General features: G+C 42.7%; 1 protein-coding gene across 5 annotated transcripts in view; it reads right to left on the bottom strand.

Annotated features, from left to right (window-relative positions):
• Positions 1–23,690, bottom strand: part of SLC39A11 (solute carrier family 39 member 11) — a 257,070-nt gene that overhangs the window by 165,308 nt on the left and 68,072 nt on the right. For 3 of the 5 annotated variants that reach the window (XM_083727730.1, XM_083727727.1, XM_083727729.1), the window contains one exon: positions 15,654–15,798. In XM_083727730.1, the coding sequence (XP_083583856.1) occupies positions 15,654–15,798 (145 nt within the window). The remainder of the gene's footprint in view (positions 1–15,653; positions 15,799–23,690) is intronic. The other 2 variants (XM_083727731.1, XM_083727728.1) reach the window with 1 other exon arrangement.

Raw genomic sequence — 23,690 nt, forward strand, 5'->3', positions numbered from 1 at the left:
CATCGGATATCAGATATCTACACTACATGAGACCAGGGAATCTAAAATAGACGATTCGTGATGAAGAAAGCATTAGTGGTAAAATTCATCTTCTTCTAAGATGAGTCCTGGTCACCATAAGAAGTAAACATTTTGGCTTGAGCAAGCCAAACATGCCCTTCACAAGAGCAGACAGGAGGACATGGCAGAGTAACTCTGACTGATATGGTCCTTATCGGCCAATTACACCTGTTTTATGGCCTCTCTGTGCTTTAAAAGAACAATGCACTGCCCAAACACTTTCCAAACAGAATTATCTTCAGTGTCAATGTTTAAAACATTTGAATATAAGATAACCCTCCTCATTCAATTACTTTGTACCCTTTAAAATAAAAATAAAGCAGAGTAACATTGACAGCTGGAGAGTGATTTCAGAGGTGCCATTCCAGATCCCATCTCAAAATGATAAAATGCCTACCTCTTGCTGCTTCCTCTGTATTTCCTTACCCACGAAACAAACATTTAGAAGTGTGAACTCTTCCTTTTAAGCATTACATGTATGAACCACTAAAGGTTCAGAAAAGGGAAACTAAAATTATCAAAAGGAAGGAGCAGCTCCACCTACGAAGAAAGGTTGGAGTGTTTGGGACTATGTAAAAGTTATCATATTTCTCCTGGCCTCCTGCAACCTTCTATTTCCATGTCGGTTTTTCCAAAGCTGAAACACAATAAAACCTTTTTGTTATCTCTCCCCCACATCCTTCCTCTTGTTCAAAAAATGAGGTACTAGAGTATTAATTACACATAACTGGGAGTGCATGGGACGCGGGTGGCACTGTGGGTTAAACCACAGAGTCTAGGGCTTGCTGAACAGAAGGTCGCGGTTTGAATCCTTGCAATGGGGTGAGCTCCCATTGCTCGGTCCCAGCTCCTGCCCACCTAGTAGTTCGAAAGGACGTCAAAGTGCAGGTAGATAAATAGGTACTGCTCCGGCAAGAAGGTAAACGGTGTTTCCGTGCGCTGCTCTGGTTCACCAGAAGCTGCTTAATCATGCTGTCCACATGACCCAGAAAAACTGTCAGCGGACAAACGCCGGCTCCCTCGGCCAGTAAAGCAAGATGAGCGCCGCAACCTCAGAGTCGTCCGTGACTGGAGTTAATGGTCAGGGGTCCCTTTACCTTTAACTGGGAGTTCAATTGGGCAAATTCAAGAGGTGAGTGCTAGCCATTTTCCTGATAAGGAACGACACAGAAAATTAAAAGCATACATATTTGTAAGCAGCTGTTGTGAGACAGTTCATTAGTGCTCCTGTTACGTATCACCTTCAGGAAATGCACACAACATTAAGGCTATGTGTGAAACTTGATCACCGTTTGGGACTGAGCTATCTGCACAGCTGTCAACCTAAGCCAGCCCAATGCAATAGCAGTATAAACCTATCACTGTGCAGAAGAGAGATGCAAGTAGCAGTGCAATTCTCTGCAAGGTTAAAACCACACCAGGTGTGACTGGCAAGAGCAGCAAGGCCTCTATCAGCAACTGGCAGGAGACAGAAATCCCCCACCTGTTTTCCAGTGGCGCTGGATGATTGCCAAGATACAGCTGCTTTTAAAGATTTTTGTCATCGCTGTTGTACATCACTTGCTGCCAACGATGTTTGGACTGCATTAGTACACACAGGCATGGCAGCTTGGCAAGGCATGGGGAGACTATTGTACACAGACCAGCAAATATTGGCAGAGAAGAGAGATCAAAGGCAGTGTAGGGTTTGGGGTGGGGGGCCCTTGGCTAGGAAGCCAGCCGTTCTGTGACCCAGGCTGAGAGCACAGAAAGCCAGTACAGTGGTACCTCGGGTTAAGTATTTAATCCGTTCCAGAGGTCCGTTCTTAACCTGAAACTGTTCTTAACCTGAAGCACCACTTTAGCTAATGGGGCCTCCTGCTGCCGCCGTGCCGCCGGAGCACGATTTCTGTTCTCATCCTGAAGCAAAGTTCTTAACCTGAAGCACTATTTCTGGGTTAGCGGAGTCTGTAACCTGAAGCATATGTAACCTGAAGCGTATGTAACCCGAGGTACCACTGTAAAAAGGTTTGATAATAAAAAAGTCAAAGATTGCTGGAGCACTGTTGGAAATGCTAAGTGAATATACCAAAATAAGTGGGAAAGATCTCTGGATTTGTACGCATAATATTACTTACCTGTAATCAAAGATGTAGGCAGACAAAAAACAAACAAACCAACCAAACACCATTTTGTGGAAGAGTTCAAGATAATGTCCCAAATTCACTACAACTCTGGGAAAATGCTTGTTCTAAAGAGTAGAATTGTGGACAATATACACTTGCAATACAGCAGTCAGAACAGTGTCCATTATAAATGCCACGGGAGAAAGACCTTGAAAAGCAATTAATTGATCACCGAGCATTAAAAATATGATATACTTACACAAATGACAGTTCCTTTAAAAAAATTACTTTGGCAGGACAGGAAGCTGCTGTTTTGCCAAATTAAATCCTTCAAAGATTTTCTCTCCTGCTAAGCTTTCGCAATCAGCTTTCTTAGATTTTTATGACAAACCAGCCATAGGCAAATGATTCAGTGAGCAATTATGGTGCGAACATGACTCTGGTCAGCACAGTCAATATCTGTATTTGTTAATGCTTCCTTTAAAAGGGAACAAAGGGGGTAAAATAATAAAATATTGATTTATTTTTTTAGTCATAAGGCAAGAGTTCATCATCCTGTGCCATATACCACATGAAAGAAAACCTTGATCTAAAACTGTCTTCCTGTCTCAATTTAGAAAGAGCCGAATTAAAATGTGTCAAAGGAAAAGATCAACAAATACTAGGAGATGCCAAGCAAGTAAAAGAGAGGAACACCAATAAACATGAGAGCAAGAGAGGCAATTTAGTACCATTAAGAAATATGATTCTTTGTTTTTTAAAAGCCAAGTATGCAAAGCTTCCAAAGGAGAAAATAAAATGCACCACACCCCAAAGATACAGCTATTCAAGCATTGGAAAACAGAATTTGACAATATTTCATTACTTTAAGCATTGCTGGGAGAGGGGCAGTTAATTTTCCCAGAATTGTTTTAATCTTGATTTTGCAGGCCTTTTCTGCCTCTGAGGCTGTGAATGAATGGACTACATCATCTTAGTGCCATAGCCCCAAGGGCAGATTAAAACATCTCTCTCTCTCTCTTTTCCAAATGCTTATTTGCAGCGCTTACAATTATTTATTCCCCCCCTTTGAATGCAGTGTTTATTTTATTTTATTATTATATTATTTAGAATTTATGCACCCAGAGGTCTCAGAGCGATAAACAGAATAAAACCAAACTATAAAACCCACAAAATACATAATCAAAATAAAAACAACAACCCAATAACCACCACTCCCGGCAAAAAAAAAAACCCACCACATTTAAAAAGGGAATAAGATATCAATCAGATCAACCAAAGACCTGCTTTAAAAGGAACTTTTTTTGCCTGCCACCTAAAGGTGAATAATGAAGGCACCTGGCGAACTTCCCTGGGGAGAGCATTCCACAGACAGGGAGCCACTGCAGAGAAGGCCTGGTCTTATGTTGCCACCCTCTGGACCTCTTGAGGAGGAGGCACACGAAGAAGGGCCTCGGGAGATGATCTCAGGGTCTGGGTAGGTTCATGTGGAAAGAGGCGGTCCTTGCGGTATTGCAGTCCTGAGCCATTGAAGGCTCTATAGGTCAAAACCAGCACTCTGAATTAGGCCCCTTAACTAACTGGTAGCCAGTGCAATCAAGGATCAGTGTAATATGCTCAAACCGTGTTGCACGGGTGAGCAACCTGGTCGCTAAATTCTGAATTAGGTTTGAAAGATGCAGATAGAGCTGAACATATTGCAAACAATGAATTCCAACAAGAGGCAACGAAGTTGCCAACTTCTGCATCGGATTCCCAAAGAGAACAACTGTTTGGACTTTCCAGGATATCAGTCCAACTGAACCCTGTCCAATTACCTGTCTCCAAATTCGAAACATCAACTCCTTTCTTTTCCCACACACACACATACACACACCCCTATATAGAGCACTGGTCTCAGACCCTGCTCTCGCAGGTAAACAACTTCAGTCATTAGCTGGAGGAAACATCAATCAACCATTCTGGAATACAGTGGTACCTCTGGTTAAGAACTTAATTCGTTCTGGAGGTCTGTTCTTAGCCTGAAACTGTTCTTAACCTGAAGCACCACTTTAGCTAATGGGGCCTTCTGCTGCCGCTGCACCGCCAGAGCACAATTTCTGTTCTCATCCTGAAGCAAAGTTCTTAACCCGAGGTACTATTTCTGGGTTAGTAGAGTCTGTAACCTGAAGCATATGTAACCTGAAGCGTACGTAACCCGAGGTACCACTGTATTTTCCAAGTACTCAGCTGAACACAAGGATATTAACTGACCCAACAGACAAGAAGGTGAGGCCTTTTTGCCCCTCATTAAAATCATCTCCCTTTGGCTATCCGATTGGCTTTGTAGCACCAGAACATCCTCAGATTTGCAATGTGATTCCTAATTGGCAATAGCTGGCATTATAGACTTGTTGGGGAGAAGCAACACAGCAATAATGGAGCGGAGCAGGCACTATATTTGGACTCGGACCAAATAATGTGAAAAGAACACTAACTCCGAGTGCTATGGGGAGACATTGTTCCCTCCGAAAGCTCACTTTTCAACTTAAGCATTCAGCCTAGCATTAAATATTACTGCTGCCTTGCCAGCCCTTCTCCCCATCCGTCTCACCTAACTTTTCTCTGCACTGTTCAGCAGCTGCTGTGATTTTATTGAGCCACATCTCCGGAGCTGTCGAAGAAAGTCAACCGTCAGCACAAACAGACTTGCAAGTTCTGCAGCAAAGTTATGCTCCGAGCGCGTGGCAAAATGCTGCAACAAAGGAAGTTTTTCAACACAGACAAAAAAGCCTACAATCATTAGTACCAAAGGGATGCACTTAAAATTAAATAAATCATGATGTGCTTAAGAAATCCTAAAGTCCAACTGAATGGCAGCTTTCTTGCATATGCATACAGTGGTACCTGTGAACGGGACCCGAAGTTTCCGCAACCGGAGAGACCGCTTCTGCACATGCACAAGCGGTGAAACACTTCAGCTTTGCCGCTTTCGCAACCCAAAGTTTACGTTACCCGAGGGTAACATAACCCGAAGTTCCACTGTACTTGAGGGCATCATCATATGGGAGCAAAGCTGTATGGCTCCACTCTGATGCCCAAAATACTGCTTGCAACACTTTATTATTCAAGGATTCTATTTGCACTCTTGTTATCTCTTATTCTGCAACAGCAGCGCCCTTTTCATTGTGAAACCCCCCCTCTATCAAATTCTCTACTTAGAAAGATGTGCAAGGCCACTTCTTCCCCTATATTGCTTTCAGTGATAGGTGGAAACTTCCCTATTTCCGTTTTTTTTAAATATATAACAGCTGATGGTCATAGAATCATTGAATTGCAGAGTTGGAAGGGACTCCAAGGATCATCCAGTTCCACCCCCTGCAATGCCGAAATATGCAGTTGTCACATAAGGGGATCAAACCTGCAACCTTGGCATCATCAGCACCACACTTTGTTATCCTTACTGCTGTTGTTTTAGTTTTGACGTCTATAGCACACACTTAACTTCGTAAATGCTTCTGAAGATTAGATTTACCACTACAATTTGGTTTTATTCTTTCATTGAAAATGCTCTTTGGAATTGGAAAAAGAAAAGCAATTAAAAATATTCTAAACAAACCAGTAGGAATTTTGAACAACATACTTCAAAAATTAGGGCCCCCTCCGCCGAATTACTTTGGCATCAGAGTCAAATTCCACCTGATTTATAAAGCAATAAGCAGCTAGATGCATATCTGGAAATAAGCTATTTTTCTAGATTAATTACATGCCCACCCTTGGTGAATATTATGAACTTTTCAAGTAAGCAGCATCAGTGATTTTGATAGATGGAGACATGAAGAGAAATTGGTTCGTTCGTTCTCTCTCTCTCTCTCTCTCTCTCCCGCTTGGCTTCTTTTCCAAGTGCCTAAGAATGTAGAATATCAACTGAACATACTAACTTCATTATCATACGAATGTAACACTGAAAACAAAGCAAATGTTGCACTTTGCATAAACCATTTATTCAAAAATCCATCCCAGACTGAAATTTCAAATGTGCATGCTAGTTTCTCGAAAACTATTGCAATGAATCAAATGTGGTTTTACGGCTTCAAAATGTAGCTCAGCCACTCCTCCCGCTACTCAGCCATTGTGTGCTAATCTACAGCAGTCTGCCTCTATCTTGATTTTAATCTTTCCGTCTTGTTACAAACAACAGCACAGCGAGAGACAAAAGAGAAAATCATACAGTGGAACGTTAAAACGGTTTTTAAAAAATGCAAATTAAAGAATTCAAATTAATGGGGAGATTAAAAGGAGGTTTTGCACTGAAACCCCACCTTTCCGAGAGGAAAGTGGGATACCTCCTCAGGCATTCAGGCCTATGTTTTTAAAACTGCCCACTGCTTCTCACCATCCTTTGGTCCAAGTGACACCAAAGGTTTGGCTTTCCCTTTTGTCCATTTAATCAGGGACTCAGGGTTCAACACGAAAACTAAATAAAACCCATGTTCTGCCAAGTAAAGGTAAAGGGACCCCTGACCATTAGATCCAGTCGTGGCCGACTCTGGGGTTGCGGCGCTCATCTCGCTTTATTGGCCAGGGGGGCCAGCGTACAGCTTCTGGGTCATGTGGCCAGCATGACTTAGCCGCTTCTGGTGAACCAGAGCAGCGCACGGAAACGCCGTTTACCTTCCCGCCGGAGCGGTACCTATTTAACTACTTGCACTTTGACGTGCTTTTGAACTGCTAGGTTGGCAGGAGCAGGGACCGAGCAACGGGAGCTCACCCCGTCGCGGGGATTCAAACCGCCGAACTTCTGATTGGCAAGTCCTAGGCTCTGTGGTTTAACCCACAGCGCCACCTGTGTCCCTTGTTCTGCCAAGTATGAGGTGTCTAATTTCCATGCAAAATGTTAAGCAAATAAAGGCAGTGGCATACATCTCTCATATATGAAAACAGGAGAAGCAGGAGTGTGGCTGCACCAGTCTATTTCTGATCTGTGTCAGTTTCACAGCTCCTAAGTACATTCCATCCAGCTCCACTTGAAGAGTTACTTAGAAATGAGGGGAATCGAGGCTCTTCTTGCTTTCCAGATGATCATTAGCCTGGCAGAGGGGAGCTATATTTGGCTTACCAGAAGGAGTAAGAGGGGAGAATCAATTTGGCAGATTGTGGAAAGAAAATGACTCTTGTTAAAAGCAAGCAGCACTACTGGTAACAAGCCCTTGTCAGAAGCTTGGCCGATAGCCAGAAGTCCACTTGGTTGTGGGCCTGAGGCTGGAAGCACAGCCAGCTTGGCAAGTTCCACCTGGCATCAAAGCTGCACATCCAAAGGGCGGGGAGGTACTTGGCATGCCAGTGTCTGTTATCTCATAGAAGTGTTTCCAGAAGAGAAAAGGAGGCAAGCAAAACAAAACACCAAATGTACACAGACGTGTACCTAGGGCAGGAGAAGCAGAAATTAAACTGGAAATCATAACCAGAACAATCAGGACTAGCAGTGGTGTGTGGTCAGTGGGCTAGGGGGACTAGGCTAGTCCCCTAAATGTTCCCAGTAAATCAGAATATTAAAATATTAAAGCCTGGCGCCTACTTCCCAAAGCCCAGGAAGCTTCTGCCTAGCTTAGGGAGGGAGGTGCAATGCTTCAATGGGGTCCAACAGCCCTCCCACCACCTTCCTAAAGCCCTCCCAGCTTTGGGAAGGAAGCAGCAGGGCTCCAGCACGCAGCAGCCACTATTGGCCTTGTCCGCTCAATCTGTTGGAACCTGTAGGGGAAGTCCCTAATTCAACAAGGCTTTGAGACTCATCGACTACCCTCCCCTGGTTTAGCCAGTCAGTCGAAGCCATTCCTCAGCGTGTGGCCACCATCACATGCTGACAATTTCTAGGAGCCACAGATGAGAGCTGAGTGCAGGGTGGGAACCAAAGGTGAACAAACTACCCCACAAGGAGCACGATGTATCCCCCACCAGAGGTACTATCCCTCACCCAACGCTCCCAATCTACCGACAGAAAAATATTTATTGCATGGTGACATTTAGATATGGCAGAATAAAGGTGTTCTCAAGTCATTAAATTCAGAAGCATTCCAGCAAATCAGAAGACCCCAGAACTAACAACTCAGAGTCCCAGCAACATATTTTGTTTACATCATCAGTAATTATTTAAATTTCCATCCCAGATTTGTTGCACACAGTTGAAGGGCAGGTTCAAGGTTGAGATTAATGACAATGGTGAAACAGAGACCCAGATTAAGCAAGGAGTCTTTGAAGCCTTCATTCTCACGCCACTAGAACAACGTAATCGGAACCTCAGGTGGGTGGAACAAATACTAAGAGCTGACAAGAGCAAGGCGATTAATGAGCCTGCAACCCCAGCTTTACTTAACGTGTAAAGCAAACTGCAAGCAAAACTCTTAATACCAAATAATAGCCTCAGCATCCATAGATTGTGAAAAGAAGACCAAAGCCTCTACAATAATGAAGGACAGGGTCTGGGAATGGTAATAAATTCAAGTGCAATTTGTTATCCACTAGGCCGTCCTTCACTGCATAACAATTCAAGCACAAATTATAAAATCCTCCAATTTAATCCCCAAGTACCTGAGCAACTCCGAGAGAGCAAATTTAATCCTACATGCAAAGGCCTACAGCTTCCAGGATGAAAGATTCTGGTTAAAGCGTGACGTTTACTTTATTAATCATCTTGCATTTTGTAAATTACAGAGTTTTAATTTGTAATAGATGTCATTAGGAAGCCCTCAAGCCCCATTTAATAACCTTGAGAATGAAATTCCCTTCCCAAACTTTCCTTCAGTAGTTATTTCCCACATGCCTCTTTTAACTACAGTACTTACCGCCCTATAGCAGCCATGGCCTAATCATCTTGCCTTAGCCACAAGCAAACGAATTCACTTGCATGAGATTTCAGGATGCTCATTTACACATCCCTGCAGTTTGTACACACACTTGCATCACCAAGAGGCAAAGATGTATTGGCAACAGAAACCACAGAGAAGAAATGCCAACAGTTAATTCATTCAGATGAACTCCTATTTGATTATTAATTTTCTACTCAGAGAGTACCCAACAGACAACAGATATGCTCCAGAGTGAAATCTGTGCTGTTAACCACTCCGAAGGCCAAAATGGAAAAAAAAGATATGCAAATGTACATTTTATCATCACAAAACTTCTACTGCACAGTTCAAGAAGGACACTGACAAACTGGAAGGTGTCCAGAGGAGGGCAACCAAAATGGTCAAAGGCATGGAAACGATGCCTTATGAGGAACGGCTAAGGGAGCTGGGCATGTTTAGCCTGGAGAAGAGGAGGTTAAGGGGTGATATGATAGCCATGTTCAAATATATAAAAGGATGTCACATAGAGGAGGGAGAAAGGTTGTTTTCTGCAGCTCCAGAGAAGCGGTCACGGAGCAATGGATCCAAACTACAAGAAAGAAGATTCCACCTAAACATTAGGAAGAACTTCCTGACAGTAAGAGCTGTTCGACAGTGGAATTTGCTGCCAAGGAGTGTGGTGGAGTCTCCTTCTTTGGAGGTCTTTAAGCAGAGGCTTGACAACCATATGTCAGGAGTGCTCTGATGGTGTTTCCTGCTTGGCAGGGGGTTGGACCCGATGGCCCTTGTGGTCTCTTCCAACTCTATGATTCTATGATTCTATGAAAGCATTACACTGCTAGTGCTGCCCACAGAACAGTATTCCCAATACATTCACTGAATAAGTGTGCCCGACATATTACCCTAGAAGTGTTGAAGTTTTTTAAAATTCAAAGCACATCAGTATTGTGCCTGACATAAAAGGAAGCCTACCTCATCCACTTAACAGAGTTACGATAGCTAAGAAATGACTTTACCTGGGTAGATGTATCTAGCATTGAAACAGCAGCATAACTGCAGATACAACACTTCATTAAGTTCGGTAATTATGGATATGCAATATGCACAGCTCAAGGACAGCAGCAGATGCTTACAAGGATGAGCAAGATGCACTTTTTGTTCCAGTGTTTTTAAGAGTCAAAACTGAAACCAACTATCTGGATGACCCATAGCCTAAAAAATCTAGAGGAACTGGGATCTTACATGAGCGTCCTCATGGCAGGCACATGGAAAGTTAAGTTTAACATGGTTGTCCCTGTCTATATGAACAGCCCTTCGCCTTCATCGCTAAGTGCAACTCAAATTCCAACAATTTTGGGAGTCGCTTGACAGATAAATGTTGGATGTTACCAGGAGCAGCTCTCATAAAGTACTGCCTCTTATATCAAACAATTAGATGTCTGTCTGGAAGGTAGAATGCCCTGTCTGTTGATCCACATGACCATATTAATTTGTATCTCAGGCACCGGCACTCAAATGAATCTCTTAATCCTTTTATTTTGACAATATTAGATTGACTATCTGAACGACACTATGTGTGTGTGTGTGTATGTGCGCACACGCACGGATACACACACACCAATCACCTCTTCATACATCTTACAAAGACTAATAGTAATAATAAAATAATAATAATAATAATAATAATTATTTATTATTTATACCTCGCCCATCTGGCTAAGTTTCCCCAGCCACTCTGGGCGGCTTCCAACAAAATATTAAAATAAAATAGTGCGTCAAACATTAAAAACCTCCCTAAAAAGGGCTGTCTTAAGATGTTTTCCAAAAGTCTGGTAGTTGTTTTTCTCTTTGACATCTGGTGGGAGGGCATTCCACAGGGTGGGTGCCACTACCAAGAAGGCCCTCTGCCTGGTTCCCTGTAACTTGGCTTCTCACAGCGAGGAAACTGCCAGAAGGCCCTCGGCGCTGGACCTCCGTGTCCAGGTGGAACGATGGGGGTGGAGACGCTCCTTCAGGTATACTGGACCGAGGTCATTTAGGGCTTTAAATGTCAGCACCAACACTTTGAATTGTGCTCAGAAACGTACTGGGAGCCAGTGTAGGTCTTTCAAGACCGGTGTTATGTGGTCTCGGCAGCTGCTCCCAGTCACCAGTCTAGCTGCCGCACTCTGGATTAGTTGTAGTTTCCGGGTCACCTTCAAAGGTGGTGCCACATAGAGCGCATTGCAGTAGTCCAAGCGAGAGATAACTAGAACATGCACCACTCTGGCGAGACAGTCCACGGACAGGTAGGGTCTCAGCCTGCATACCAGATGGAGCTGGTAAACAGCTGCCCTGGACACAGAATTGACCTGCGCCTCCATGAAATGACTCCCAGGCTGCGCACCTGGTCCTTCAGGGGCACAGTTACCCCATTCAGGACCAGGGAGTCCTCCACACCCACCCGCCTCCTTTCCCCCCAAAACAGTACTTCTATCTTGTCGGGATTCAGCCTCAATCTGTTAGCCGCCATCCAAGAATAAGGCTGTCTATAACAGCTCATGCAACTATAAACCAATTACCAGCTAAAGTACTTTTTTATGATGAAGCAAAATGCACAACTAACACCTTGATGATTTTGCCTGGCTCAAGTCACTGGCTTCCCTCTAAGGCTGGGAAATACTGTCTGCACATTTGGTATTGAAATTACGTTTGACATTTATGGGAGGAACCTGGGGGATTGTGAAGCAGCAGACTTTTCCCACATCAGTGCTGCGGCAGTCAAGAAACCAGGGAAAGGGGGGATTAGCATAGTGAAAAGGCACACTTAAGAAAAATTGTTAGAATTAAAAAAAGAGGAGAAAAGACACCAGAGGGATATCCCCCCCCCCCCGCAAGGTACGCTTGCACTCCCTTTACACTGTCTGCAATCCAATTTAGAATTAAACCGATCACTCTGCATCTGAAAACTGTTGGGGATTGAACTACATTTCAAACTGTGAAATGCATTTCCCCAGTTGCTTTTTATGCTCGAACACCAGGAAATGTTCACCTGCTAACCTGTCATAAGAACAAAAGAGGAATCCATCAGAGCAGCGGCGTAGCTAGCCACTCGGGTGCCTGGTTGCGGGGTCGCGTCCTGCAGCCGGGGGCGGGGAGATCCACCCGTGGGGGCGGGGCAAGCTGCCCATGGGGGCAGGATGATCCGCCCATGGGGGTGGGACAAGCCTCTCCACCGCCTCCCCCTCAGCTGTAGGGTGGCTGAGGGAGAGGCAATAGGCAGGCGCAAGTCCCACGCTGCCGTTTTAGGCAGCGCGAAACCTGCAGGCGCATAAGCCACCACGTCACTCCTAAAAAGTTTCATGAGCCCCATTTTTTATTTTAAACTCATTTTGTCACACACACCCCTCAGTGATGACAACCCAGGGCGGGCCACACACTCCACACACCCCTTCCTCCGCCACTGCATCAGAAGGCAGAAATTTGGCCCCAACAGCCAACAAACCCCCTCTTCTTAATGGGCCAGGCTTGATGCTGCACTGAAGAATCAAGAACACCCACAACCAAGTCTAAATATGAGCAGTTGCCCTTCCTTTTCTTCTCTCCCCAATTCATAGGGTTTTAAATTCCTTAGGGAAGGGATATGGCACTTTCTTCCTTTGTGCTTATAATATCCTGAGTGGCACACTGCAAAACCAACACTATGCATGTTGGGAGACACACTCACAACCAGATGTTGCCTTCTTTTTCCAACAACAGAGACTTGGGCCAAGTTATAAGGGACAGTTATAATAGGATTTCAACTCAGAAGCACTTCATCATACTCTCTGGATGCTAGCACTTCACAAAATGGAAATATTGCCAGATTTACGTAAGTTATGTAAGAACAGATCTTCTGAACTGTGAAAGTAGATCACATGTACACGCAACACATGCTTGAAAGCAGTTTCAATTCAAGCAATGTGCCAACATGTTAAATGTATATATGGCAGAGGAGAAGGGAAAAGAAACATGTGCAATCTTTTCCCTAGAAGGTCATCTTTTTTATGCCTGGAAGGTTCACTATAATACTTCTGCCATGTTCCCCAGATATTTTTGTCAACCCATCCTGTCAGAATTATGACCAAGCAATAATTAAGAGAGGTTGAGTCAAGGGCACTGCCTAGTTATTAGAAGATCATCTTTCTAAGACTTAGGGATAAAGTCAAGCATTCTACGCTTTCCACTATCACTACACCCATCACTCTGTATCTTGGGGCTTATTTACGTTTTTATCATATGATGAAATTCAGGCCAGATAGAGAGGCTTCCTGCCCCCTAGACCATTTTCCTCCCAATTGTACTGCCTGGCTCTGAATTAACTGTAAGAGTAATGCCATAACTTCTTGTGTTTAAACTTTAAAATAGAAGTAATGATCCAACAATGCTTAAATGTCAATATCCACATTAGCAGGTAGTATCCATTATAATACGAGACGTCTGTATTAGATGGCCCCAAAAGTCTTCGCAAGGAAATAGCTGGAAAGTTCATGTAAAGTAGCAAATTAATAAAGTTCACTGTTAGTATTTTATTTGTCCTCGCACTTCTTGGCAGTCACGATTCATTTTGTGAAGAAGAAAGAAAGATTTCATCCCAATAGGCAAAAAAGCAAGGAACAGAAATGTCACTGAAGAAATAAAGAACACTGGTTCCCAGGCATGCATCTTTTTAAAAATAAAATAAAATACAAAAGCAGAAGGAGAGGGAAGAAAAGAAAAAAAAACCCTTTTCTCTAGCCAAGAAGAAAAACCAGAGGCCATAACAACAACAAAAGGCATTTTCTCCAAACCACTTCCATGATAATTGCTTACAAATTATATTATTATGTTATCACTACACATAAAAATGCAAACAAGTTCTTTTGAGGAGAAAGGAAATGTGTTCTCCGAATTCAAATGCAGTTTAGATTCAAGGTTACCATTCTTGTAAAAGAAATGTTCTATGATTCCAGTAAACTCATGGGAGATTGCAGAACAAGGGCGTACTGCAGGCACTCAATTATCAGCCACCTTTTCCTCTTCCCTCCCCGAGCCTTTACCCTTGAGTGTTGTGTTTCGTTTTGTGGGGGGTTTTTTAGATCATGAGCTTGAGGTTAGGAACTGTCTTGTTTTGATTGTATGTAAGCAACTCTGGGAGCCTTTTGGGCTGAAGAGCAGGTTACAAATGCTTTAAACAAACAAAACAAATTATTTTACTTCTTGTTTGTCCACAGATAAGGCTGCACTGGAGGAACTGCTCTGTTCTGAGCTTAATTTGACCCTAAAGTGTTGGAAAACTTCTAGGAGTAAGGAAATCTGGCTAGTTATGAAAATATTACAAGCTAAATTATATGTACAGGTTTCATGTGAGGTGGAAATATAGGAGCAACAAGATAAAATATGTGAACAGCAATACTGTCTGACTTAGAAAATCAGAGGTGAGATCAAGACAATGCGAATACTGGGGATATCGACAGTATTTGCAAAAACTAATACAGTATTAGTTTGGTTTTTCCTGAAATGTATATTATACCATTCTCTCTTGCCACAAATGCCAAGAGCTACTAACAATCTGAAAAGACCTATTTGAATATCACACTAAAGCACCTGTGACAGGTGGGTTAGTACTGGAATTGCAGCAGGTATACCTTTGTCACAGTATTGCAGGGGATTTTAAAATGTATCTTTTTTTAAAAAAAAACTCAGACATATTTAACACATCAGACCAGCACTACCTCCATTGACCTGTTGTCATCAGCTGTTGAAGACTTTCATCTTTCAACAAGCTTTCCAAGTAGAGATTTTTATCTCATTCAGTGCCTGTGCTGGATCTGAAAACATTTATTATTATTATTATTATTATTATTATTATTATTATTACTACAACAACAACAACAACAACCTGGCGTGCTCTGGTCCATGGGGTCACGAAGAGTCAGACACAACTAAATGACTAAACAACAACAACAAATAATAATAATAATAATAATAATAATAAATTGTTTTCTATTTGTTTTATTGTACCATGAAATTGCTTTGAGATGTTTCATAGGAAGTAATTAATAAAGGAAATTAAGTAAATAAGTAATACCCACACTGACGCAGCTAATAAAAAGAAAAAAACCAGGACATCCTATTATGAAGAGGTTTAACTTAGCCACTGTCTGGTACAGTGGTACCTTGGTTTGTATACATCTTGGTTTGCATACATTTCGGATTATAAACCCATCAAACCTGGAAGCATGTGTCCCAGATTGCAACCTTTTTTTGGATTATGAACAAATTTTTTTTTGGAGGCCCCATTGGTGAAAGCGCGCCTTGGGTTACAAGCTGTTTTGGTTTACAAACGGATCTCTGGAACGGATTATGGTTCTAAACCAAGGTACCGCTGTATAAAGAAGATAAACTAGCAGCAATATGTGATGCAGATACTAAGACCCACGGAAGTAGTTTGGAGAAACACAGAAGAAGTAAGAAGGAACCCAGCTTCCGGCTAGTTTCACAATGGAAGAAAATTGTACTTGAAACCAATTCGCTGCATACATGCATACACACACGTATCAAAGGTGAGTGTGTGCATGCATGTATTCATTTTTACATATTGGTTGCATCCTTTGTAGTCAATATCTCAGAATTAGCTGTGGATGGTATATGACAGGATGCTTGCCTGAATGTAGAGCCGTTCTACCTATCCGGATGGACAGCTCGTTGTCATGCTGTCGACGATGTGTGGGCTGCTGCTCATACTTCTCTTTCGCTGCTCTTGAATCGTAGCTCAAAGCCAGTGCTGTGTGAGGAGGCTCAGTGATACCCTGGAAGACAGAGAAACAAACAAGTCATCATTTAATCATATAACAGCCTGGATAGCTCAGTTGGTTTCAGCATGGTGCTGATAACGCCAGTTTGCAGGTTTGATCCCCGTATGGGAATCTGTGTATTCCTTCACCGCAGGGTTTTGGATTACATGATCCTCAGAGTCTCTTCCAACTCTACGATTCTATGATTTCTCATCCATCTGTATTGCTATTATTATTATTAACGTATTATGGACCAATTCTATGCAGTTTTGTATAGAATAACACAGTGGTACCTCAGGTTAAGTACTTAATTCATTCCGGAGGTCAGTTCTTAACCTGAAACTGTTCTTAACCTGAAGCACCACTTTAGCTAATGGGGCCTCCCCGCTGCTGCCGCTGCACAATTTCTGGTCTCATCCTGAAGCAAAGTTCTTAACCTGAGGTACTATTTCTGGGTTAGCGGAGTCTGTAACCTGAAGCGTATGTCACCTGAAGTGTATGTAACCCGAGGTACCACTGTAATTTGACTATTCCAAGGTGGAACAGACCCCAATACAATGCTTATTAATTTATCTGTGTTACAAGTTTCAGCTGGTTGCTCTGCAGTGTGGATTAAAAAAAAAAACACACACCTTTGTTTAAGAGGCTGTCAGTATCCCCTTTGGATATGGACACATGCCTGGTTCACACATTATGGCAAACTACAGTTTAACACATCACAAGCTAACCACAAGTTGTTATACAGACGATCAAGCAAACCATGTGTTGTACAGCCGAACCTCTACTTCAATTGCCTCTTCTTACAGTCATTCCAAGTCACAACCGTGGCAAACCCGGAAGTAACCGGCACATTTGCCGCCATTCGCGCATGCACAGGAGTGGTAATCGTCATTCACACATGCACAGAAGCGGGCTATTGCTGCCTGCGCCTGCGCATGACACCTCTCCCAGCGACCTGTTTCAACCTCCGGACAGACCTCTGGAACAGATTATGGTCCCAAATAGAGGTTTCACTGGCTCTCCAAAGTTTGGATCATTTTCCAGATGCTGTTGCCTTGTGCCTTTGTAGTTAGCACCTGAGGTGGGGCGGCAAAACAAACTACAGTGGTACCTCGGGATAAGTACTTAATTCGTTCCGGAGGTCCGTACTTAACCTGAAACTGTTCTTAACCTGAAGCACCACTTTAGCTAATGGGGCCTCCTGCTGCTGCCGCGCCGCTGGAGCACGATTTCTGTTCTCATCCTGAAGCAAAGTTCTTCTTTTGAAGCACTATTTCTGGGTTAGCAGAATCTGTAACCTGAAGTGTATGTAACCTGAAGCGTATGTAACCCGAGGTACCACTGTATGGCTAAGTGTGCTGGGTTTGCATGTAATGTCAAGCCATAGTTGTTGTTGTTTATAAAAAAAAGGTTGTAAGCTGATAAACCAAATAAGCTCACCATTTTATTCAGCCCATTTATGTGACGTTTGTATGTTTTAAAACATATATTTTAAAACATTTTATAAGCAAAAAAAAAAAAAGATTTCAGATTAGGCTTGTTTACTAGTTTAAGAAACCAGTGGACCAAGTTTCTCAATGGCATCAGACTGGGGCAAAAGATTAGTCACTGTTCTCTCTGGAAAAAACCAGGAGTGAAAACCACAAATTGACATTCGTCTCCATATCTTTACTGCTCTCTTTTTTTAAAAAGAAATGTTTGCAATAATCACAACATTATGAATTTTGTCAAACACTTCTGATAAACACTCAGTAAAGGGAAAATAAATACGAAATATAAAAGGTCAAGAAATCATAACATCAGCTATATAACTGGTGGCATCTGTGCTGTCTCTAGAGTCCCATCATCTAATAAATGTTCATCATCTGACCTGGCATTTATCCAACTTGGAGACGTTCCCATACCCTTCCATTAGCCAATTTCACCACTTCTGCAACAGCCAAATCACTTAAATACTGATTATATCTAAGCCTTGTTACTCTTCCAGTACTAAGTTATGTCAAATTTGGCTGATATCAATAGTAAATATACAGTCAACTCCTGCTGCTCCCTCAGGACAGAATCTTTGAGATAATCCAACAAAAGAACTAGTAAGCCGTAGCAAAGTACAAACTAAGCTGCCCTTTAACACTAAATATGTGCCTCATGCTCAGCATTTAGTGGGAAAGTAAGTCTTTCTGGCAGGATGATATAAATGTAGCATCTCTGAGACAATGGATCATCCTTGGGGTTGCCACTCCTAGATCCAGACGGGGCAAAATAACCTGTCTCCCTGCCCATCCCCTTTGGGTAGACCAGCAGGACAGCTATCTATTACTCACATGGAAGCATAGGCTAAAGGCAAAATAGTAATTTAAGACAGCTCATCCTCACACAACTGTGCACACCATGTCCACTGGAGAGAAAAAGAACGAAGCAAATATACGCTGAACTATTAGAAACAGAGATGCTTGCTAAGGTCACTTTGGGTTGGTTTGTTTGTTTGTGTTGGGTTTTTAAAAAAAACACAACCTAAAAGGTTAGCGATGAAGAGCAACTTTCCACTCTCTTCATCTGCATAATGTACTCTGACTGATGGTATTCATGCTAATCACATATTTGCCATCCCTTTTTAAACACTGTCTAATCAGGATGATGTCTCTGCTTCTATTAAGCCAGCAATTAGAAAACTGAACTGGAGAGAGCAGATCTCGAATCTGCTCTCTTTTTATTTTTAGCCAAGAATACCCTGTCCTTGCATTCTTCGTCACCAAAAACATCCTTGTCTGACACCAAATAGACCTTCAGCAGCACCTGTATAATCTCAATCCCCTACCCCATAAAGCAGGGAACCTATCCCAAATGCACAGATTTACAGGTAAGAAGCAGCCACAGGAAGACGGGGTAAGTGGGGCCAAGTCCATGGCAACATCCATGTGGCCTGAAACAAACAAAACAAAACAAAAACCACCTTGCAGTGCATCCCCAAACTCTAAGAGCGTGTCGTGTCCTGTTCTCCAGGCAGCTGAGGATGGAAGACTTCTAGTGCAATTCAGGTCTCCCAGGTGGGAAGAGGAGTTTCACGAAGAGGAGAAACATCCCAGTTTCATGGTCCCCTCTGATTCAGGACTCAGAAGCCCTTGAAGATGAAGAGTCATAAAGGGAGGTGGGGGGTGAGATTATACTGCAAAGCTTGATTGATGGGGCACCCCCTACCTCCAGGGGTACTCACACCTGAAGAGGCAGGTAGCTCCCAGCCTGTGGACAATGAGGTGGACTCATTGGTCATGCTGCTGCTTTTCTGATCTCTCTTTCTCTCTCTCTTTCTCAGGTATTTTTGCATCCAACTCTTGCAAAAATGAAGAATACACTTACAATATACTGTATTTTTCCGTGTATAAGATGTCCCCTATTTTGGGGGACTCAGATTTTAGAAAATGGGGGAGATTACTATCCATGTATAAGACAACCCCCATTTTTAAACATTAATTTAGAGTATTAAAAAAAAAACCTAGTCTTAAAAGTACGGTACATGCACACTTTTAACATTACATTCAAAGTAAGGTGACACTTAAATCTTCCCCTCTGTGCCACCTACACAGAGGTCCAGGCTTTTGGGGCTGAACCCCAATCTGATTAGTACAGAAATAGAAGTAATAAAGAGTTGCAAACCTATTTCCAGTTGCTTACTGGCAACAGGGAGAAATCCTGACCTGACTGAGAAAGAAGCACAAGGAACTTCGGCAAATATGAAAGACTCCAGCATGGCATTCCATTTAAACCAGCTGCGATAGCTCTGAATCATTCAGACGCCGCTCCCTATGTAGAGCCTAAAATTAGGATGTGTCGGTGGGTTAAAACAGGCATTACAAAAGGGGAGAATAAAGTTACTCACATTAAATTGGCTTATCTGGCTAATTAGAGTTAGCAGAAATAACCACGGGGAGTTGGTACATTTGCGAATGCTTGGAAAACAATAGTCTTTGAGAGAAAATATCTCCGCAGCTGGGTGCAGATGCTTTATATGGCACAAGATGGTCCCAGCAAGCTTGTTTCATGTTGTGTCACCACCAGGGTGCATATACAATCCCTCCTGCCCTCATAAAATGGCCGTGCTGATGCTAACAGATGCTGCTTGCATTTTTAGTGTTATTACTGCAGCAAAGCTTGCTAATAATAGGAGCACACCATTATACAGGGCTAGAAAGAAAAACAATATTTCCTCAATAAAAAATATATTCAGTCGTCACATTTTAAGCAGTTTCATTCGCCATGTTTACACTGATCCATATTTTTCAACTCTGACACAGATCACAAAAGGGAAAAAGCGTGGAACAAGTTCCAACAGGTTTCTTTTTGACGAAAATCTAATATAGCTGGACAGGCTATGCAATTGCTGACCTCTTGTACCCCTGCCAGGAAAGTCACCTCCAAATTTAAACCTCAAACTGGATAGGTTTGGCCAATAGATCTGGCTGTTAGAATATAAAGCTTTAAATGACTTGGGCCCCAAGTACCTGAGGGAAGACCTCCCCTGTTACCAACCAACTTGTGCTTTAGTATCCGCAGCAGAGATTCTGCTCTCCTGCAGACCTTTAACATATGCTAGGAGGGTGGAGTCACTAGAAAGTAGTAGCTTGTCTGTAGAACTCCCTTCCAAGTGACAGATGTTGAAAAGGCTTAAGGTTTTTTTTACTTGTCCAGGTTTTTCGGATCATGAGGAAAACATTACTCAGTTGAACTGATGGCTCCTATTCTTACTGTACTTTTACCATGGTTGTGTTAGTCGGCTTTAATTAGTATAGCTACTTTTATCTGGGACACAGGTGGCGCTGTGGGTTACACCACAGAGCCTAGGACTTGCCAATCAGAAGGTTGACGGTTCAAATCCCTGCAACGGAATGAGCTACCATTGTTCAGTCCCTGCGCCTGCCAACCTAGCAGTTCGAAAGCATGTCAAAGTGCAAGTAGATAAATAGGTACCGCTCCAGCGGGAAGGTAAACGTGTTTCTGTGTGCTGCTCTGATTCGCCAGAAGCGGCTTAGCCATGCTGGCCACATGACCCGGAAGTTGTACACCGGCTACCTCAGCCAATAAAGCGACCCCAGAGTCGGTCATGTCTGGACCTAATGGTCAGGGGTCCCTTTATCTTTACCTTTTACTTTTATCTACTTTTCTTATTAGACACTCTGGGCTCCAAAATTAGAAGGATGGATACCCTTTACCAAGATACTGCTAGAACCCAAAGAGCATGGCCATACCTCAAAAGCAAAGCTATGCCTCAAAGGATTTGAACAGACCACCAGAAGCCATTTTCTAAATATGCATTTTCTGCTACTATATGGCAAATGGGTGGGCAGGAGTGGCGAGGCAGAGTAGAAAAGTGTGTACACCAATGGCGGATCTACATTTTTGGGGCCCTGAAGTCTGAATTGTTATGGGGGCCCCTTCGCAATCAGCAACGAGGTCTGGGTAACCACTGTTACCTTCTTCAGTGGAGTTGTTCCATGGCAGATCACCACACCTTTTCAACTTCTGTGCTACTGACTCTCAAACTTTGAGATTGTTGCACTATAAACAACAACAACAAAATCAACTTGAGTTGTGTGACTCAGATTGGGTCTACTAGGCCCAAACTTTTTAAACAAAGTGGACTGAAGTCGCTCCTGGGGCCCCTCCAGGATCAGGGACGCTGAAGATAAAGCTTCATTTGTTTCATAGGAGAACCACCCCTGATTTGCACGCTTACTGGTCACCATTCTGAAGTGGTCCCTAAGGGATCAGGAGGGTCCCGTTCACACAACATGGCTTCCAAATGAGTAACGGCAGTCAGCAAATTGTACTGGTGCAATATTCACACATGACGGTTGTATAAACCATCTTACTTACCTGGAGGAATGTGCACATGACAATTACACACAACCTTCACTTTCCAGGATTTTTCTCAGGTGCCAATGGTTTACTTGAATATGTGGAATTAATGGGAACAACTAGGGTTTTTGGAAATGCCTGGAGTACAATGTTTGCAGAGGGGGCAGGCATTCAATCACTCCAACTCTGTGTGGGCAGCGAGATGGTTTATGACGGTCTCCGCAACAGCTCCTTGTGTGTTTGCTGGCGCTATTTAAAAATGCTGCATCTCCTGCCCAAAGCAGCCATGCTCATACCAGCAGATTTTACTTTTATTAGCAATAATATATCTTTCCAAAACAGAATCATAAATCCAATCTACAATTATTCAGCATCGAAGAAACAAAATTGCGGGCATATTTCCCAGTAAATAATTTATTTTAAAGATATGCGTACACTTGGTTGGATGCATTCAGCTTGGGTACATTTACCCACCAACTGCCACCGAGATTTTGTTAAAACAGAAGGGTCATAACAATTAAAACAGGGTTGCCTGTTCACATGTCAAAAAGAATAATTGGGAAGAGCAGGATGGCACCAGCATCCTCACTTAGTAACAAATTCAGACCAAAGCACAGGGGTTTTTTTGGTTTTCATAACATAAAAGGCTGAGTGGGGAAATAAACTTTGCCTTCATTTTAACTTTGCCATTTCACTTATCCCTCCTTTGCTTCTGTAGTGTGGGAATGAGGCCCTTGTTATGCCAAGTGTACACCCTTTGCACAAACCTTTATGCTCCCCCTTCCCACACATGAACACAGATTCTGAATTCGGCCCTAGAGATCATCCTTATGAGAATCAAAGTCCAAGCCTCTAAGACATATTTCAAATGAGATTCTGTCTCCACAATTTCAGCCAGCAAAATAATATTCCACAGACCATCTAGATGCAAAGGTTTCTAAACCGAATGTTTTCTCATCTTCCCTCTAGTCGTCCAAAAGACTTCTAGTTCTTTGAAAGACTTCCCATAAGACTAAAATCAGTGTCTAAGATGTGCTGCTAAAACAAAATGTAAGTGTATAGCTCCCTTGTTGCCTCTTGCCATCCGCTTTGCAGCCCCAAATCATGCTTAATAAGTTTGAAAGTAATTCAGGTGAGAGGCAAGTTGTCAATTCTCTAGACGAGCATAGCAGAAAGGAGCATATTCCCATTTCACATGTCTGGTAGTTTCTAGTATCAATAATATATAGCACTTATATCATCCCAATAGAGTGCTAGAGGCATTATTTGGAATGCAGAAACGACACAGCCCCCTTTCCAAGTTGAGTAACAATATCCATTAGACAAGACGTCGCAGAGAAGGAAAGAGAGATCAGAGATTTACAAGGGGAAGGGAATGGCTTACAGGAGCTTTAAGAAGCCTTGAAAGGCCAGGGCTGGTGAAGTCATCTTCTCCCAAGTTTGGTTTTTCTGATTCCCTTCCCCCTGCAAAATAAAGACCTGCAGAGATTTTAGAATACTGTAGCCCAGTTTAAGACCATTACTTTTGCACTGCTTTTACACAATATAATCAGTGACTATTTGTGTTCCTCTTCTCGACCACTGCCACCCACACTTCTCATGCATGAGGACGTTCTTCCTAGGTAAGACAAGAAGGGTGAGGGTTGGGTGGGAAAAGAGGCTGCCTCCTCATGTTGAGATCCTACTACGTCATGTAACACTACCAATACATACATCTGGAAGACGTGGTGATGCATGGAAGATCACTTTTATTCAATGGTATCATTGCTGTCCCAATTTCTTTACTTCAAAAGAGTGCGGCTCTCTTCCTTGGTTGATGTATTTTTTTGATGGTATCTCAGTGAGTTTTATGTGGAAAACAATAACACTTGTTTCCACAGATCAGCAGCTACATGGACAAGATGGTGACTCCAGAAGAGAAATTTGAACTGGCATGTTCAGTTGTGCCGTCAATCTACTTTAAAGAATTATAATTATCCCTTGAACAGTGTTTCTTTTCATAGCATCAGTGAATTGGCGTGTTGGAAGGGCCCTGCAATGCAGGAATCTCAACTAAG

This window comes from Podarcis gaigeae (genome assembly GCF_964106915.1).
Source record: "Podarcis gaigeae genome assembly, chromosome: 2".
Lineage (NCBI taxonomy): Eukaryota > Metazoa > Chordata > Lepidosauria > Squamata > Lacertidae > Podarcis > Podarcis gaigeae.